Source organism: Penicillium cataractarum (assembly GCF_028827025.1).
Source record: "Penicillium cataractarum strain IBT 29864 chromosome Unknown utg000010l, whole genome shotgun sequence".
In the NCBI taxonomy this organism is placed as follows: domain Eukaryota; kingdom Fungi; phylum Ascomycota; class Eurotiomycetes; order Eurotiales; family Aspergillaceae; genus Penicillium; species Penicillium cataractarum.
In genome coordinates, this window is record NW_026622746.1 from 882135 (window position 1) to 901763 (window position 19629).

Here is a 19629-nt window from a genome sequence, read left to right on the forward strand (position 1 = left end):
AAAATAACCCCGATAGCATCTTTAACTCGATAGCTACCACTTCTCTGATAATAGAGAGTTTTGAATCCGGACTTAGCTTATCCTAAATCACTCTAAGCTAGGCCTCTGCACGGGACCGGAAAGACCGCACCCAAGACCGCATTAGACCGCACCGCGCGGTCTTTGGTCCCAGACCTTGAGACCGCTGGGCGGTCCTACATTTTTAGGGACCGCACCACTGCGGTTTGGTGCGGTCCTGCGGTCCTGCAAACAAGCAAAACATCTTAGACCCAAGGTATGCATAATTTATGTAGAAGTCGCCTGTATTTTTGAGTATTCTGCTTTCAAATGATATTTAATTTTATATAATTCTGAGGTAGGAGTAAAGAATAATTCTTTGTTTGGTGTCTGTTGATTTCTACCGAAAAAGCGAGGATTGACTGATTTCCTTATGAATAGCTTATGTGGTTCTTGTTTCTATTAAAGATATACAAAATCCTCATCCTGTCTCAAGCGCTTTGGAACACGCCCAGATGAACGCCTCTGAGTAGTCCTCCCTTCTTCTAAGTGGCTATTATCAGGCAGGGGAACCTCATCGTCATCATCGTCAAGTTCAAATAGCTGATCCGGGGTAGCCCTTCTCTTTCCAAGCGCTCGCGCACTAGGAAGTTGGATAGTTTCGGCAGAATCTTCAGTAGTGGATAGGTCTTCCTCGTTATCACTAATTGGATCAAATTGTTCCTCTTTCTTCTGGGCGTCCTTCTGCTCTTTCTTTGCTTGCTTCTCTTGCGTAGAAAGATACTCATCAACTAGGGCAAGCTGCTCTGACTCCACGTCAAATTTTGTTGTACACATAAACAACATCAATTCCTTGATTGTCTGCGGTTTCAGTGAGCCCCGGCGATAATGGCAGATATCACGCGCAGAGTTAAATAACCGCTCAACGCCAGAACCACTGGCTGGTGTTGTAAGGATGTCTCGAGCAAGGCTTGCCAGAATAGGATATTCATTTTGGTGTTCTTTCCAGAAAACGAGAGGGGTTGCTTCGACAGTACCTAGTGAGGGTGGTATAAGAGAAGGAGTATATAAGAAGAGGTATATAGATTAACTTACTACTTCTAAGATACCGTGTAAGCTCATCTGGAGCCGTCACGTTTGACTGAAGAGATACAGTAGGTCTCAGAAGGATATCAATGTCAGAGACGTCTTGAATTGTGGGCTGGAGAGTTGATGTAGACTGTGCCTCTTCGTAGCGCTGCCGGTAAGGCTGAATGTAAGCCTCTAGCGACTGCTTATAGCGAGGCCCCCAGTGAGGTTCCCATTCAGATGTTGTGAAGAACTCTAGCTTGTTCCGTGGTCCTAGGATAGTCGCAATTGCATAGAGATCACCAGGAATATCATCAGTCTTTCCATAATACTCTGTAAGCTTATCGCGCGCACGGTCAAGCGCGGACTTCATCACTCTCTTCCAACCAACCTTCTTTCGCGCTAGCTGCACTTTCGCCTTATCAATATGTGTGAATAGGGCGTTATAGATACCAAAGACGTTATGGATAGTCACGTCTGTAGTTGCCGAAAGAGACGAAGTGAATTTGAAGAAGGGATAAGTGATTGACAGAAGATAGTCAACTTGTCGCCATTTATCTCTGTCTATCTTTACATCAGCGAGGTTGAATTGGACACAGAAGTCATCAAAGGCAGACTGCAATCGCCGGGCACGCCTGAGCATGAGGAACGTCGAATTCCATCGTGTCCGAACATCTTGTATAGGCATAAGCTTAGGCTCTTTCGTCTGAAGCCTTATGAAGCTCTCGCGGCGCTGGGGACTTTTGTTGATGTAGACTGCTACCTTCCGAACCTAGAATATAGTGCGAGTTAGTAAAGAAAGAGAGATAATAGTAAGAGATTAGAGAGAGCTAGACCTTGTTCAGAGTATCCACGATCTTTCTATTCTCTTGCCGAGCTATATGCCCTTTCTCGGTCCATTCAATCTCTTCCCTCTCGTTTCCTGGGTTCGCGTCCATCTGACCAAGGAGCTCCTTCAAACTGAGCTGTATAACATGTGCAATACATGGTATACGAATAACCGGTATACTACTAGGTAGCTGTAGGGATTCGACGACCTCTTGAAGGCTACCGAGTAATGTTCCGTTATTAGATGCGTTATCAGTAGTAATAGTTAACACCCTCTCAGTAATCCGATGCTTCTCAAGAAGGTCAAGCAGGACAGTGCTTAGATAGGCCCCCGTATGTGAGCCCTGTAGAGGTTCAAAGCCAAGCAAGAGCTCTCGGTAATTCCACTCTTGGTCAATGAAATAGCCCGTTATTGCCATAAAAGCTTGGCGAAATGGTGAGGTCCAGCAATCTAATGCAATAGAGAGCTTAGCACTATTAGGAAGCTTCTGTAGAAGAGTATACTGGCGTTCTTCCACGATCTCTTGAAGATGACGGCGGACTGTGGTTGCAGTTGGGATTTCGGGGAAGCAGGGAGCAAGCCGGGCCATCTCAAGAAGGGCGCGAAATTCAGGATGCTCAATAAGCTGGAAGGGTAGCCGCGAGGCAGCAATAAAGGTAATTAACCTTTCCATCCAAGCTTGCGGCGTAAATGATGCTTTACGAGACGACAGATATGCCTAGAAGGGGTATTTTATAAGATTAGTAATAATTAGAAAAAGGTAGACTGATTATCCATACCCCGTTCTTGATAGCCTTCCTAATATCTTGCGACTGAGTCGGTCCTCTCCGACAGGTACCTACTTGCGAATAATGCCTATTCATAGTAGATGTTCCCCGGCGCTTATCGGCAGGATGGGCAAGGATATGGTCGCAATTCTTGCATATTACCTTAGGAGACCCATCCTGGATAGTAGCGACCTGGTAGAAGTGGTCCCAACATTCTGCATTGCGTCTACCCTCAAAGATATTCCGTTTCATCTTACTTCCATACTCCGTCTTTAACCACCAGACGATGAAATCCTCATTCGCCATTTCTGTCCAGAGGATATAGTTTTTCCTTTTAGGAGGACCAACGCGTTCGAGTGTTTCTGGGATAACAGGAGGAATCGCCGGTCGGAGTAAGTTCACGTTAGGAGTAGAAGTTGGCGTTTCGCGCCCGTCGAGGTTAAACAGCCCATCAGATGTGAAGAAGGAGAAAGTATCTCGTGGATTATCCTCAAAAGCCGATGAGGGATACTGATCAGAGAACTGAGAGGAGGCCTGACTCTGTAACATTTTGACGAAATGAGTATAGGATAGGACGGGGGAGGTAAAGGACTTAAGGAGATACCTGCTAAAATATTTCCGTCTACTAGAAAAAGCTGAATAAAGGATTTTCTCTAGGAGAAAGCTATAGGCATGATTTAGATAGATCAAATTGAATTGTAATAGTGATTAGGCAGTAGGCTCCACTTTACTACAATCCGATAGGATAAGGGCTACGAAGACCGCAGAAGACCGCATAGAACCGCAGGAAAAACCGCGATAGACCGCATAGAGGGCTGCAAAGACCGCAGAAGACCGCATAGACAGCTAGTAGGAAATACTATGATTGACCGCAGAGGACCGCAGAGAACCATGAGGAGGACCGCACAGGACCGAAAAGGACCGCTAGAAGGCCCATATAATAGTATAATCCTCCTTTTCTTTCTAAGTCTACACTTCATATCAGAGAAACCAATTTTGAAAAGAGATTATTATGATATATTAGTAGTAGAATATAGAATTTCAAGATAAATAGTTAACTAGAGAATCTAAGCTCTCTGATAATACCCTTAATACCTATTTTAGCTGTATGTAGGGGGTTATGTACACTCAACGAAGAAGTCTCAGATGAAGATAGGGTCAGGTACTGATATCGAAATATATATTTCTTACCTCATACACCTAGCCAGCAATAATTATTACTAAACCTCTCTATTAGAACTTAGAAATATACTAGTACTGGCAGGTCTAGGTATTTTAAATAGTAGATTTTCTATATACGAGTATATTTCATCTGTTTTCATAGTGGCTGATGCTGAAATACAGTAAATGTTTATGAAGGGACCAAAACAGTGTTTAATAACAGTAATTAAATGGGATGAATCATCAATTTATGTAGCCGAAAAGAGAAGGTCTTGGTAGAATTATGCAATTGCGGTTCACCGTGGTGAAGACCGCAAGGGACCGCGGTTCACTATGGTGCGGTCTCAACCCCCGAATTCGAGACCGCAAGACCGTGCGGTCCGGTCCGCGGTCCTCGACCTAAGGACCAAGACCGCACCATGCAGAGGCCTACTCTAAGCTACTTACCAGTTACCTCTTCTATAAAGATATATTCCGAACCAGCCGGGTTATCGGTTATAGCGTCCTATCCTAATACTCGGGGTACGGGGATTTAGAGAAAACCTCGAGCCTTATAAATAGATTAGCAAGCCGCCTCTTACGCTCAAATATAGCATACTTAACTCACGAACTCTATTATAGCAACTTCCGACGTAGTCGTATAGAATAAGGGACCGGTATTTAGGTTTAGAATACGGGCAAGCACTGATTTTCCGTTATCCATAACTAACCGGAAAACTTTGTTAAATCCTCCCTCTACCAACTTCGTCATCGAGACGCATCTACCTGGGCCAACGGCTTTATGTTACGGACCTCAAAAGAGGCGCGGGGGCCGCAGCTATTTGAGGGGCAACCGAGAACCAATCATTCCTCGGACGCTAGCACCTAGCGTCCTCACGTGCGTTTCGGTATACTCAGGCACGCCCCGAAGGCCCTAAGTAAAGCATGCGAGGAGGAGCCAGAAACGGCCTACGGCTAACCGTCACAACCAATACTCACTTACGTGATGAGACGGTTAGCGCAACGCGAGAAACGGCCACCCCGCACGTGACCAAAGTGGTAGGAGGGTAGATAGGTATACGGGTAGAACACGCCAAGGATCATCTACCACTATACCATCTACCGTCGTATCACATCTATCGACGGGAAGGACTGGATATATAAGGACACTCATTCAGCATCATGTATTTAGTTCTTCGCGATCAATCATTCAAGTTACTAGGACAGCACCTTTCATACATTGTTACTTGGTTACTACCTTTAGTACTTTACACTTCACAGTTCACCTTTAAGACAACCCAACCTACAAGTAGGGGATTCACTCAGTGGTGACACTCAGTGATTGACTTACTTGGCGCGCACTTCTGGCACGTCCGCAAGATACTCAACAGGACCCGAACCCGACGTAAGGCTTGCATAGCAGCGGTACGGTTGCGAGATACTCTTGGGATCCGTAGTTGGAATTAGGCAAGTACAACCCGTGAACATTCTAACTCACAGTGACCGGTCGGCTACGCGTAACACTTTAGACGCTAGGCCTTAGAGCCTAGCAACATTGAAGGCCCGATACCTATCCTGAAGCTGCTGTTCTTCGTCCCAGAGCCATCGCCCACTTGTATAACGAAAACATTGTTCAAACTCGGGGTTGGCTGCTGTCATTTGATTAGAGAAAGTCTTTATCGTGCGAATCGCGAGGCTGTTACGACAAGGAGGAAGCGTAACATTCGTTAAGATTGATCGTGACGATGCTTGAGAAATGACAGGCCGTCGTAACTGATTATCAGGGGCAGCACTAGATCTCAGCCCGCAGAAACTCGAGAGAAAACGACGTCCGACACCCACTTTCATCGCTGGTCGTTGCTTATCAGTGATCGGTCCACCCGCGGTTGGGGATGCAGGTACTCTCTCCAGAGTCTTGGCGCTTAATAAGACAAATCACCACAGCCGATAACTAACTAGTTAACTATGATTCTTCAGGGCCATGGACGCTTCCGAACAGTCGGAGTTCCTGGGAATAATTTTGATCGGCTATTTACTACATTCGGCTGCTTAGGCCATTTGAGACCTAGTTAGTGACTGGGCTTGTATCATGTCACGAATGAAGTGTAGCCTTAAGGAGGGTAGTCTTGGTGCTATAGAGTGCATATATCTAGCAACTATGGAGACGAGAGGTCTTTACGGAAGGATAGATGCTAGGGTACATGCCGAGAAACAAAGCCAGTGTGTGCAAGGGGTAATCTGTTTTCGAAATCGACTGTATCAATTTCGAATAGAATTGTATGCAGAAGTCTGTATAGTGGAGAGCGGAGCCCAATTCAGCCACAGAAACTCAAAAGCGGAAGCTCAACCGCCATCTCGAACCTTACCTCGTATACCTTGACTCAAAGGGCTTGGTGATCGACTTCATCAAATGGAATGTAGATATACATGGAGGCGCTGATGGAAATGTGGAGGCTTGTGGATTTCAGTAGTGCGAACGGGTAAGTGCAGGTCAGACAGTCAAGACACCGGAAGGAGAAAGAAGATGATACTTGTTTAGACAATCACGAATGACAAAACTGCCTTCCCCTTTTGGATGTAACAGACCAGCTCCGAACTCAGTTTCTGCCTTCTCTCAGTCACCTTCTCCCCTTCGTGTCAACAACCATCGCTTTGGATACTACTCTACGCTCCCATCTCCATCAGGATATCTTCATTCGCAATGAAGGTAGAAGTCCCATATTCTCAAGGGGGTGAGGCATCGCCCGCCAGCCCAGAGACCAACTCCAAGGCTACCCCAGAGGCGAACCCAGTGACTACCCCGAAGAGCAGCCCAGACATCAGTCCCAGCACCAGCCCAAGCACTATCACAAGCTCGACACCACCCGGCACATACCCTCATAGCACGGAGACTGAGCCGGCGACCTCACCAAAGCTACCTCCAGACTCCAAGCCAACCGGGGACACCTCCACCTCCTCAGACTCAGACTCGGATTCTGATTCTGATTCCGATTATGAACACGGATTACTACCATTCGAAGTCCAGTTCGCACGATACATGAACCTTGGCTACCCAGACGAGGATTACTACTTGACTCGCTATTCCGTTCGACTTCCTTCTGGATACTGGCTCGCAAATGAGATCCCTCTGGACCAAGTTGTCAGAAACATTCCCATCATTGGCTTCGTGAACGAATACAACCAGCCGATCCCCTCTCTCGATGGCCCCGACATCCACTTGACCCTGGCCAGCATCGACACAATCACCCGCATCGGAGAGGAAAATGACCAAGCCGGAATGTTGGATCTGGGCCAAGTGTTCTATCTAAATGGTCCCCGCAAAGGTCAACTCAACGACGCATATGCCTGGATCGCTCTGAGAGGCAACGAAGGGGACAAATTTGTCATGTCACGACGCGCACGCAATCGCCTCGTCCCCAACTGGAAGGATCTGATCAAGGACTGGAAGGGCTTTGATGAATGCATCCCGGACCCTTGTCATGGACTTCGAATGCTTGCCGTGAGAGGCGGTTGCCAGGCGATCCATTGTGTTTGGGTTATCTGTGCCCAGAGAGGCATAGATTTGACCGAGGCCGATCTCAAAGACTTCCTGGCCGGCAAGATCGATGACAGCCACCCTGCCGCCAAGCTCCTCGCCGCGGGCCATCAAATACTGGTCACTTCTCGCTCATTTGAAGACGCGATCGAGAAGATGCAAGCGATTGTGGACGACATGGAAGTCTAAGCCGGAGTACCGTGCATTCATATCCCCTCACGAACTCGAACTGCCGGCATTCATGATACATGGGAGCAGCTAATCTGAGTTCAAATTTCCAGTTATCGCACACCTTTCGAATACTGCTGGATGCCATTTGCTTTAATCTGTCTTGGGCTCCGGGCTCCACCAATGTGAGCACAGCCCACCAGTTTATGTACAATAATATGATGTTGATGAGTTTTGAAAAATCACTCATAGTACTTCCTGTAGTCGCAACAAGTATGCTGAGGAATTGTATGCTACTCATTCGCGCTCTCGAATGTCTGACACTACTTCCTACTCCACCGACCTAGTGAGAAGACAACACGCACACGGGAAATAGAAATCTTGAACGATATGGGCGATGGGGGATCAAAAGGGGGCTAACAGTGGCCCATGTAGTTATTAAAAGTAACATAACAGATATATCTAGCCGGTCAGCTATAGCTTAATTTTTCCAAACTGTGAACACCATTCCCCTGGGCATCTTGCAACCCGACTTTTCGCCGAACCCATGCCAGACAACCCTCCCACAACAGATCTTCAGTGTTTAACGACACCAATATCTCAGTTACCAAAGCCTTGCCCGCATTGCGAGCCCACCATCGCTCGCCATCCAGCTGAGCAAGAAGAACACCCCAATATGCAAGTACCAGAAGCGACAACGGCGATCTCGTCCGAATACCATGTACAAAACCATTATCCACAGCACCGAGCCATGCAATAACAGGAGCGGGATCCGAAGAACACGAGAACTTCATGAAGCAATGTTTGAGATGATTAATAACATCTCTATGAATGCCGTGTTGCATTTCGTTGCCGCTCGACTTGAGCTGGTCATTCAAGAATAATAACTGATTCAATGCGGAATCAGTATCCTCGTCCAATTCGGCAGACGTGTCTTTCCAAAAATCGCCCTTTGAGAACAGCTCCAAACGGATCCAAGATTGACCAATCGTCAATATTTTCTTAACACCCTGAAGAAGCTCGAATGCCGTCATCATGTTCTCGGTCATTCTCCCTTCATTCCCATGGCCAGCCGTAAACTGTGGTAATGACAGATTGATCGTCGTGGTAACGACCGATTCAGCAAAGACAGCATCACAGTTCTCCGGTGTCAAATTATCGATAGCAACACGAAACGGTTGGAGACTCCTGCTATGATACTCAAGACCCGTATCAACATAAACCCGAGCTTGAGACGGATCCAGCGTCGTGGCGATATGCAGCGAAGCCAATGACAAAATACCATGCATAAGATATCGATGCTTCAACGCCAGCCGAGGAACAAGTTTTTGCCACGTCACTTTCTCCGATTCGCTCACACAAAGACTCGAATACGTCTCCGTCGCGAACTGATGCATTAACTCCAGTTCATCCACACCGGACGACGGCAGCGGTGATCGCGGTGCAACACCAACGCCATTACTTCCACCAAATGGCTCAGGACTGGCGGGACTCGTTTTGGCAGAATCTTGGCTTGCTCGACGTGTTTTGAGCAGATATGCCGGTAGAACGCGGGAATACGTGCATCCATCCAGTTGGCGTACAATGCAATTCGTGCAGGGCGGTCCTTGCTCGTCACATTTGACGCGTCGGCGTCGACAGTGATCGCATCCGTACCGAGATTTGGTGTGTACTTTTCGGGGCATCACGCGATTTTAGGGTGTATCCATTGAATGGAGCAGTGCTTGACGATGATGTTATTTTTTTTGGAACTGTTTCTCGAGCGCTGGCGTACAAGCGTTTGCCCCCGCACGATTGAGTTCAGACCAGCCCCCGCCTTGATTCGCTTACGTCATGGTTTCCGGGGGTGGGACGGTGATTAGGTTCAGGCGTAACTTTATCTCCGCACTCTCATATTTGAGTGGGATGTGTGGAATGTTGGTTGTTAACTCCCCGATACTCGTTGGTACTCGGAACCTTTCTACCAAATAGAGCCTTCTATAATCAAGAGACTAGCTCGGATTCATGAAGTGTGATAAGGTCATAAAATCTGGGATTTCAAGTTTGTTCTGCGCCTGCTGCATAACTGTGTAGCTATATAGCAGAGACTGTATGTCCTCATATGCTGGGCGAGAAATATGTAAGAAAAGGTGATTTGCTTTCTGAGCTCCATAGATCCTGTGGCAGCGTATAGCCAGCGCCCTTGAGAGAAATCCCGGACCGTTGGGCAGCTTCATACCTTGTAAATTTCCTGCGCGATTGCGGTAAACATTACCAGCGAAAGTTAGAAAAGGTCGTGCACTCCTGCATGCTTCGTCGAAGGTGCCTTTGGCTCAGCCTCTAGCTTCTCACGACTACGTATATAACAAAACTCGGACGCCTAGGAATGTATGGAGTAAATGATCGATTCCTGTCATCCAGTTACCACCGCTCTTTGATGCTGCAAGTTGCATCCACTTTGCTGAAAGTAGCACATTCAGCCTGGCGCATGAATTCTCTCTTCACCATCAAGATTGACGAAACGGCATTATGTTGGCCGGGTTCATGTTTGGTGTGTAGATAGCTTCCTTATAGAACACTGCGGGGCATGACATCCAGTGGATCGCTCGAGCATTGGTGTACGCTTCGAGTGACCGACGAGTAGCCCGGTAAAACCACGCTGCTCGTCTGAGAATGGGCTGGAGCGTGGCGCTATTGATTTCTGCGTCGTCAAGCTCAACATCGAATAAGTTTAGTGAGTGCTGCTCGTCATACCGAGCAGGCACTGATGCTTTATTCATGCGCATGTAGTGATTGGTCAATGTTATGACCCATTTCTGAGCAGGTTGGTTGAGAATTCACTTAATTCTCCGTCAAGTCAGACAGGTTTTTCCGCCCTCTATAGTTACTTTCCGTTTGAAAATGTCACCAGGAATTGCGTAATACCTTCAACGGAACTTGCTGAAGTTCACCAAAGTCACTCCCATTGCAGTATTATATACCGATCGACAGCACCATTCGTTTTGCATGTCTTCGGGATCCCGATCCGTTGGCATTTCGATAACGACATACTCGGTACCGTACATACGACGGCTTGTCGATGGTGAAGCTGTCCTTCGCGCAGTTATCAACAGGCTTTAATTAGACCCTCGTGGTCTATGTTGATCACTCACGGCCTGGTGGGGTCCGCGCGGCCCGCTAGAGAGCGGACGGCCAAATTTTCCGGGAGCTCTAGGTGTTTTGAGGCTATATCTCACCAGGTTTCTCCCAAATCAATCATTCTCACGATGCATGACACGATAGCCAAGAACCAAGCCGGGGTTCGTAATCAGGGATGCGCTTGCTCATGCCGGTATATCTCGCGTCAGGCTCCATTCTTTTGCCTCGCAAGTTACGCCACGGTTGGCCCGGGCCAAGGTAGGGCGAAGTAGGTACGAGACATCGAAGGCCCAGATCCAAGTATGAGGAGACTGAGGTGAGTTTAAACTATATCAGTCCTCGTCGTGTACATGAGGCTATGCTGGTTGATCGTTCTCGAAATAAACACATGTCTTGAACGTGTCGATTGCCGGTGAGTGCGCCAAACTTATCTCGATCAGCCTGGATGGTCGTGGAGGGCGGGCGATTCTGGACACCGTCGACGAATGGAACATCGCAACGTTATCCTAGTCTGGCGTTTCTTCCTCCTCCGCTTGGACTCTATGGAAGTGCATGCTTTGGGGCGTCTAATGCGATGAAGTAGCTTTGTAGGAACGGTAAACAAGAAGCGAGTGCTTGTATAGGTGGTGTATTGCCAGTGGAATCCTCTTAAAAAAAGCCATATCGGGATCGCTGAATATCTTCACATCGATAAACCGTACTAGTAAGCTGTGTTGCATATGGATAAATTCCCTCGAAGTGGTTTGATGATGTCTCTGAGTAGAACCACCGATTTCGTCTGGCATAATCCGCCTCGGTGTTGAACCGGTAGTTGCTTTCTCCGCTTGTGAGGACCGCGCGATGTCGCAGGCTCAAGGCATGGGAAGAACACCCTGGAGCAGGGCGTCAGTGTTCATCAGAAGCGTCACGGCTGGACCAACACGTTCGGGACCGCCATATCGCAACAAGCTAAGCAGGCGACCGTGAATCAGGGAGGTTTGGGGTGAGGCGGACTTGGAGAGTTCAAGGTTGATGCGTGCCATGCCGGTCTGGTGATGTTTGTGATGGCGTTGGACATTCGTTGGGCCGCCTTCTTATTCCGTTCGTTTTGCTTCAGCCTCATTGCTTTAGCGGTGGCTCGCGTACCCTTAAAGTTAGTCAGGGCGTCCTTCCGCGCGTAGCCCGCGGCCCAGTTCACGCGGTGTATATAGGGCGCAGGAGAAGGGAAGGACGGGGCGGACGCCATGGCAGGGGATTCGAGATCAGATCCGGGGTTAAGTTGTTGGACAAGACTGGTATACAAGAAAGAGTAAAAGGCACCCTGAGAATACATGTCATATATCACTAGGGGGGATCACTGGCATCTCGAGTCGATAGCCTTTAGTAGGGAGATATCATCAGGGAGGCAAGGTATATAAAGCGAAAATTTGATAGTATATTGAGCCGTGTGATAAGAAGGAAGCAGGAGAAGAGAGAAAGAAAGGGAGCAAGAAATCAGGAAGGCAAAGGAGTGGTGGTGAAGTATATCCGGTCACATAATGCCATTTTCTTCTCCTTGTGGTAACTGCCTTTTGTATGTCGCAAGCTGCGAGTTACAATGGGGAATGATAATGGAAAGGAGCATCCTTTCAACAAAAGTTCTAGCCATGACATACTAGGAAATCTCAAATATCACGTTTCGCGGGCTCGGGATCTTCTCCTTGAAGTAAGGCGAGGCACTACTGAAGTAAGCTTGGTTGCGTTGACATACAGAATCCGACTTTAATTACGAAGCTAACCTGAATTCGGCATTTAAGCATCATGATAGCAGGCCCAACCAGCGTTGAAAATTGCCTTGGCAGATGTTTGACTGCGTGAATTAGCCGAAGTATATCCAACGTGTCATAAAGCCTGAATACTGTACTCGGAAAATGCCGCGACCGCAACGATTCGACTGTACCGCGATTCCTGAAGCTCCAAATGGGCTTGCGCATTCTACTCACCCGCCAGCAACGGTTTCGCGTGAGTATTAAAAGAGCAAATCCTGGCACTGTGTGCAGTTGAGACACTGTCCAAAACCTGCGATATTGGACTCGCACATAATTATGCGCACAACACTAATGATGAGCCGGGCCTGATTACAGTGGATGCCAGGTGGCTAAAAGAGGAATTGTCAGCGAACGTAGTGGAGACGCTGCCAGATATTCTGTAAACCCGATCGGTAAACTCCGACTCAGCGCAGCAATAACAACCTCGAGAACAAGGATATCTGTACAATATGGAATATATAAACGGTTTTAATGATTGGAATTAAGCTTCAAGTCTGAAACATTCCAGTCCGGGGTGACACTCTATCCTTCCGCGTTGTACTGGAGTTAACCTACAATTCAACAGGATAATGGCCCCTGACGAACGGGGGAATTATTATTAGCTCCAGCGACAGACCATCTTGGATCCAAGTGGGGACGGTTCCTGGAAGCCAGCCACATTCGTCGAGGATCGCCGGGTGGCGTTGTGGTGCCAAATTTCCAAGCCGTCTGCATGTCCTGTCCACGGTCGCTTAATGTAGTGATCGGCAAGGGCATTCAGGAGGTGCGAGTGAAAGAGGAAAAAAACCGAGTTGCCAGGGACACAGGCCAAGCTTGTGGGCAAGGAGGCATATTCCACAGCCTTGCCTCGTCGGATGTGTCTTAGAAGCCTAAGAGTTTGACATGGAGCCTTAGCAGGTCGAAAATTGTACACTAAAAGGGCAATGGCGTCATGTTAGAAGAGACCACCCCATGTCATTTCGAGTTGGTAAACATAAATAATGCGAAGGGGTTTCTTTGTCAACTTCTAGCCGCCCCCTTTTGTTCAATACATTAGACTGGACCTCTCCGCCGGAGTACGGTCGGGCAATTGATGGAAAAGAGTCTTCGAATCCCAAATCAAATGGGTAGCCCGGCAGTTAATGTCGATCTTAATTAATTTGACAGAGTCGAACTCGATCGATGGAGCGGGAGTTTCTCCGTAGTCGAGAAAAGCACCAATGGCACGTGAGAGGGCCCTGCGCACGAACCTTAACGTGCTTGTGAGCCAAACTCAATTTGACACTGACGGCATGGTCGACATACGGGTTATTTAGACAAAAGAAAGTGAGTAAGTATGGATAATAGAGATAGATATAGATTTAATCATAGAGTACAGATATATGGCCAAGATCTTTACTCGGTAAACCAATGGAATAACTTGATTCGAGAATAATGATAGCCGCTCCCAGGAACCGAGAAACGGTAGACTTTTCTACAGTGGGGCCAACCTTGCCAGGTACAGGATAACCCGACGGAGACGGTTCTGTCATAGCTGGGCTATGACTGGTAAGTGCTTTCGATTCTGCTCTGGTCCCTGTCTATCCCTTTTGGTCCCTGCTCGTCGTTGCCTATTTCATATTTTCCGGTGGATTTTTTCATCTTCCATACAACCCACACAGGTCCAGATGCCAACGATAGCTGTACATTACAATAAGGATGTATTTATGTGATGAAGAAGATGTTACAAAATCGTGAGTAGAAAGGTGAATGTGTCTAGATAGCGATACACAATCAAAATGTCAATGCCAAAGTAATGAAGCTAGTCCATCCGAGATCCCTGACTCCTATTGATGTCACTGCGCACAAACTAACCAAGTCCCACCAGCAAGTGGAGATGGTTCAAGCCAATTTGCAGCCTGCGAACCCCCGGGGGCCTGTGGCCCTCGTTCTTCCTTTTAGAGAGCCGCTCGCCCACTGCGCGTCCTCCTAGGTGTTTAGGAGTCTACACTCATCCGTTGCTGCCTCGTCCTTCGTTTCTGGCCTACTGGCCCTCATACTATACTGAATTGCCTGCAATTCTTACCATTCTTTTTTGATAGAAGAGATACATCTCTTCGACCACTCACTTACTCTGCGTTTGCCTTGTCCAAGACGAACATCACCTTCATTACATATCTCGAAAACATTCACTCTCTACACTTTACACATCACCTCGACAGCTACGTCTCAAAATGAAGTTCACTACCTCAATCACTCTGGCCTCCGTCCTGGCTGCTGCCCAGGTTGGCAGTGCTGTGCCCCATGTTCCTCACCACCCCCACCATCACCCGCACGAGGGCTCTCTGCCTAGCAACTCTGGTCTGCCCAGCGGTCTCCCCAGCGGTCTGCCCAGTAGCAGCATTGCTATCCCCAGCTCGTCTGTTGCTGTCAGACCTTCCAAGTCGATTTCCATCTCGGTTCCTTCTATGAGCCCGTCTGGTTCGAAGACCCCGTCCAGCTCGATCCCATACTCGACTGTTTCGGTGTCAATTCCTACGATCACCCGAACCATTGGTCCTGACGGCTCTATAATCCCCGGCTCCACCGCTCTTCCCAGCTCGTCTGCTATTCCTAGCTTTTCTGGCATTCCCAGCTCGTCTCATGTTCGTAGCTCGACTCGCGTCCCCATCTCAACTGTCGTTCCCACCTCCACCGGTCTGCCCTCGTCGGTGATCAGCACTCAAAAGATGACCACTTCTACCATCTACACCACTTCCGAGGTGACCATCACCAAGTGCGCTGCCACCGTTACCAACTGCCCTGCCGAGTCGACCACCGTTGTCACCTCGACTATCCCAGTGACCACCACTGTCTGCCCGGTCACTGAGACTGAGTCCGAGTCTGCCACTCCCAGCGCTACCTCTGCCCAGGATTCCACCACCACCGAGGAGATCTACATCACCACGACTATCTGCCCCGTGACCGAGACCATGACTTCAGGATCCAGCACTTTCACTTCGACCTATAGCACTGTCTCCACCGTTACAGTGACTCCTACTCCTTCCATCGTTACCGAGGAGATCTACACCACCACAACTATCTGCCCCGTCACCGAAACTATGACGTCTGGATCCAGCACTTTCACTACGACCTACAGCACCGTCTCCACCATGACCGTGACTCCTGCTCGCTCCACCAGCTCTGTGGTTATCACCCTGACCCCGGCCGAGTCTGCCACTACCAGCAAGACCATCCCCACCGGTCCTGCTACTAGCTCCGTCATCCCCAGCGGTACTCCCTCCGGAAAGCCCAGTGGTTCTCACTCCGTTGTCCCCAGCAGCACCCGTCCCGCTGGAAAGAGCAGCACCCCCATCCTTACTGTTGGTGCTTCGTCGACCATGCAGAGCAGTGTGCAGCCTACCTCGGTCCCCACCACTACTTCTGCTTCCTCACCGAGCCAGACTCCTGCCTTTAACGCCGCCGTTTCGGTTAGCGCGTCGTCGGGTCTCTGGATGGCTGTGACTGCGGTTCTGTCTCTGCTTTTCTTGTAAGCGTGTGGACTGGACGTTACCCGGTACTGATCTGATGGTGATTATATCTTGATATGGGATTGATCTACTGGTTCGGTCGGTTTACCGGCCGAAATTAGATTTTATTTGACGAAATTTTCTTTTCTTTCCTCGGAATCCTTGGTAGCTCTGTTTTCATCGTTGCTTTATGCTTGATGAGAATTTGAGCCGCGGGGTTCTTTATTGATAATTCTTGCCCTTCTATTACCTTTATGATTGCGGTTGGCTCCGTTTATTTTGATGTACGTTTCTACTTCAAAGTGTTGAATATATTCTACTTTTTTGGCTACTGTATTTGTGACCTTCTGTTGTAAGACGGGACGTAAGGTAGCAAAGGAGAGTGGTAAATAGAAAACAGTACTTGGACCATATGTTGTGACCCAAGTTTTGTCCCGTGAGAAGTGTCATCTGATATATATAGGTCTGCACTCGTCGACCAGGTTGTCTGCATAGAATAATATATATCCAGGAGGCATGAGACCAAGGATACACGTGACCAGTCCAAGAGTGACAATGTCTAAGGCATGTTCATTGATGACGATGTTTATTTCACCAAAATCCTCGGTATACCAAATTACTTAGAGGATAGGTATTCCTCAGGATAGTTATTGATGTAGACGTGGCACGTCAACGAAAACTGCCCGGTAGGATATACACATCTCGTCATGAAAAGGAAGCATGGAACATAGCTCGCAGCTTTTATGCTAGGCATAGATCGAAGGTTGGATTCATGAAGTTTGCGGTCTTTGTTTTTGGAGATTTTTCATCGCTAGTTTCGATGCGAGATTTTCGCCCGTAGATAACTCGCTATAAACGACGGCCCCATCAACGAATGCTCGATCAATCCGGATTCAGATTTTATGATATGGAACCCAGTAAAATATGTTTTTGCAACGAACTTTTCATTCGAAAGTCTTCATAACCAAAATTCATAATTACATTCAATTTACATTCATATAGAACCAACCCGCCCATTCACAGAAACACAAAGTTGAAAAGAGAAGAGAAAGCGGTTGTTTATCCCACAATCCCCATTTAAACAGCCTCAGGGAAGGGGTGGGGGTTGGCCAGAGTAGCAGGGGTCGAAGAGCGAGCCTTAGGACCGATCAGGTGGTCAAAGGCAGGGGAGTGAGAAACACGGGGAGAGAAGTCCTTCAGATCCCACAGGTAACCCAGAGTCTTGAGGACGGAGGTAGCAGAGTACGAGGCAGACTTGCCAGTGGCGGGGTCAATACCGTAGTTCTCGACGTAGCCCTGGGGAGCGTAGGGGGAAACGAGCCAGGTGGGCATACGGCCACCGAGACGGTCGAACTTCAGGGTGTAGCTGGAGCCATCGGTGGCGGTCTCGGTGTAGGTCTTGTTGTCGGGGCGGACGGCCAAGGGGGAGCGACGTGGTCGTAGAAACCACCTGTCTCATCGAAGGTGATCAGCAGCAGAGTCTTCTCCCACTGGGGACCGGTACGGACGGCGTCGTAGACCTGCTTCAGGAGGACCTGGCCGGTGGAGACGTTGCCGTTGGGGTGCATGGAGTTGGTGTCAAGGCCGCAGCAGGAGGGGTTGAGGTAGGACAGCTTGGGGAGGGTGCCCAGGTAGGCGTCCTGGTAGAAGTTCTCGAGGGGAACGACGCTGGACTGGGCGTTGGCAGCGGTCCAGTTGAAGAACATGGCGTCGGAGAGGAAGGCACCGTTGGTGCCATCGTAGTTCTTCCAGGAGATGCCCTTCTCGGAGGCAACCTGGAAAATGCTGGGGATGTCAATGGCAGAGACATCGAAGTCGTTGTCGTTCTTTCCGTGGCCGTCGGGGGTACCGGCGATGGCACAGAGACGGTTGGGGTTGGTGGGCTAGACTTTGTTAGTGCCTGGGTCTAGGGAAGGATTGGGGAGTACTCACACCCGGGACACAGGAGTGCCAGTAGTTGAAGGTGGTGAACTCGTCGACCAGGTTGACGAGAGTGGGGATCTCGTCCTCGGAGTAGTAGCCCATAACCTCCTCAGTGGCGAGCTTGGTGGAGATGTTGTAGCGATCAGCTTGGCGCTCAACGAAGCCATCAAGGCTGGGCTTCAGGCTGCCGTTGGCAATGGCAGCGTTGTCGGGGCTGTATTGACCGTAGAGCTGGAAGTTGACACCAGTGACGGAGTGGTCGGGGTCGTGAATGACGGAGTCAAAGTCCTTGTACTGACTGCACATCTTCTGACCGTTGGGCTCCTTGACGGACACAGGGTTGCAGAAGGGTCCGTTGTTGACAACGTTGTCGAGACCCTTCTTGTGGACACCACCCAGGATGTTGTCAAAACCACGGTTCTCCAACAGAATCCAGACAACATTCTCAATCTTGTCCTTCAAGTTGGCAATGGACTCCTTGGAGCCAGAGGCGTAGCCAAAGGGAGTCTGGTTGTTGCGGGCAACAACGGCGCCGACGGCGCTGCCGGACAGGCCCAGGAGGGGGAGGAGAGTGTTGGCCTTCATGATTGAACAGCTGAGTCTGACCTAGAAGGATGAGAGAGCTTGGGCTGGTGAACGAGAAGAGAGAATCATTTCCCAAGCCGCGACAGCCCTGCATCTTATACTGTCCGGTGTTGTCGTGTAGCTTGTAGAGGGGCAGCATACCGCGACCCACGTGGGAAAGACTTCCATGAGAAGCCGGACAATGCAAGCCAATCTAAGGCAATGGGCAAATGAGCGATGATCGCTGAATGCACATGTTGACGCCACGGAATGCCATAGGGTCGTCAGGGATGTAACGGCCCTCCATAATAACCGGGCGGTCGGTGTCTAGCGGGGGAGCGCTAGCCGGTGGGTTTTGCACTTGTGAGGCCCGGGTCTCGGCAAGAGGTGTATTCCTGCAAGGTTCTGCAAGGAATCTTCGATGGGTCTCTTTGTTTATTCTTTGTCGGGTATCAAAACGAGGGATCGAGATCCGTGGGAGGGGGAAAGGAAGGCGGAGCTTAACATTTTTGTGTACCTGGCAGTCGGTGGGTCTCGTCTCCTGTTTTTGTGCGCCAGGACCAATCAGAGATCATCTTCAGGTCAGCAAAGCTCCACCATGACGGGCTTGGCGTATCTGCCCAGGCGCCAATCAGTGCTTGTGTTGAGCACATGCCTCCCACGTGCAGTATTTGCTGATAGAAAATGCATCGCTGATAGGATGCCCAGAGAAGTATAGTTATCAGGGCACCCGCCGGATCTCGTTGATTGCTGTGGCTGACCCTGCACGGATTTCGTCGGGGAGAAGCGCGGTGTAGAGCAATCGCTAAGCAATGTCAAGGGCGTACGAGGAGGACCAAGGCTTAAGCCACAATTGGGTAATTTTGTCAAAGCCATCCATCAGTTCAAGCAACCCTGACCTCGTGCTCGACTTTGATCGGCGTCCATACTTCCTGATGAGTATTCCAAGTCTCGTTTAGTCCAGAGATCAAATTCCAGAAGCACCCGAGCGGGTATTTGCATCGACACCGGCTAACGTTCCTCCACTCATCGTCCAAGACCTAAATTGCTTTTGAGTGGCCCCGGGCAAACACCCGTTGTGCAATCACGTACGATGATATCCTTGCCGTGCGGCAAACCTCCGAGTTCTGTTGTTCCCCACAAGGTCGTATGCAGCTAGCAAGGACTGCATGGTGAGATATTATCTTCGTTTAGTCTCATTGGCCAATTCGATGGTCATCATAACAGGGCCCAGCAGCTCGTTATTATTGGTCAGATCTTCTGTCAA

At 49.0% G+C, this 19629-nt stretch overlaps 6 protein-coding genes across 6 annotated transcripts; 2 read left to right on the forward strand and 4 right to left on the reverse strand.

Moving 5' to 3' along the window:
• Positions 1-459: 459 nt before the first annotated feature.
• On the reverse strand, positions 460-3210 carry N7496_012450 (uncharacterized protein; the record flags this gene model as incomplete). Its single annotated transcript, XM_056705363.1, has 4 exons — positions 460-1034; positions 1093-1837; positions 1902-2612; positions 2674-3210. 4 exons carry the CDS (start codon positions 3208-3210, stop codon positions 460-462), a joined length of 2568 nt encoding a protein of 855 aa, XP_056549261.1.
• Positions 3211-6502: 3292 nt separating this feature from the next.
• Positions 6503-7525, forward strand: N7496_012451 (uncharacterized protein; the record flags this gene model as incomplete). The annotated part of the gene is made up of 1 exon (XM_056705364.1): positions 6503-7525. The coding sequence occupies one exon, from the start codon at positions 6503-6505 to the stop codon at positions 7523-7525; it is 1023 nt and encodes a 340-aa protein (XP_056549262.1).
• A 449-nt stretch (positions 7526-7974) lies between these two features.
• Positions 7975-9189, reverse strand: N7496_012452 (Zn(II)2Cys6 transcription factor domain-containing protein; the record flags this gene model as incomplete). Its single annotated transcript, XM_056705365.1, has 1 exon — positions 7975-9189. One exon carries the CDS (start codon positions 9187-9189, stop codon positions 7975-7977), a length of 1215 nt encoding a protein of 404 aa, XP_056549263.1.
• Positions 9190-11472: 2283 nt separating this feature from the next.
• On the reverse strand, positions 11473-11846 carry N7496_012453 (uncharacterized protein; the record flags this gene model as incomplete). Its single annotated transcript, XM_056705366.1, has 2 exons — positions 11473-11693; positions 11747-11846. The coding sequence occupies 2 exons, from the start codon at positions 11844-11846 to the stop codon at positions 11473-11475; spliced, it is 321 nt and encodes a 106-aa protein (XP_056549264.1).
• Positions 11847-14600: 2754 nt separating this feature from the next.
• On the forward strand, positions 14601-15899 carry N7496_012454 (uncharacterized protein; the record flags this gene model as incomplete). Its single annotated transcript, XM_056705367.1, has 1 exon — positions 14601-15899. The coding sequence occupies one exon, from the start codon at positions 14601-14603 to the stop codon at positions 15897-15899; it is 1299 nt and encodes a 432-aa protein (XP_056549265.1).
• A 1053-nt stretch (positions 15900-16952) lies between these two features.
• Positions 16953-18383, reverse strand: N7496_012455 (putative phosphatidylglycerol specific phospholipase C; the record flags this gene model as incomplete). Its single annotated transcript, XM_056705368.1, has 3 exons — positions 16953-17273; positions 17309-17758; positions 17808-18383. 3 exons carry the CDS (start codon positions 18381-18383, stop codon positions 16953-16955), a joined length of 1347 nt encoding a protein of 448 aa, XP_056549266.1.
• Positions 18384-19629: the final 1246 nt, after the last annotated feature.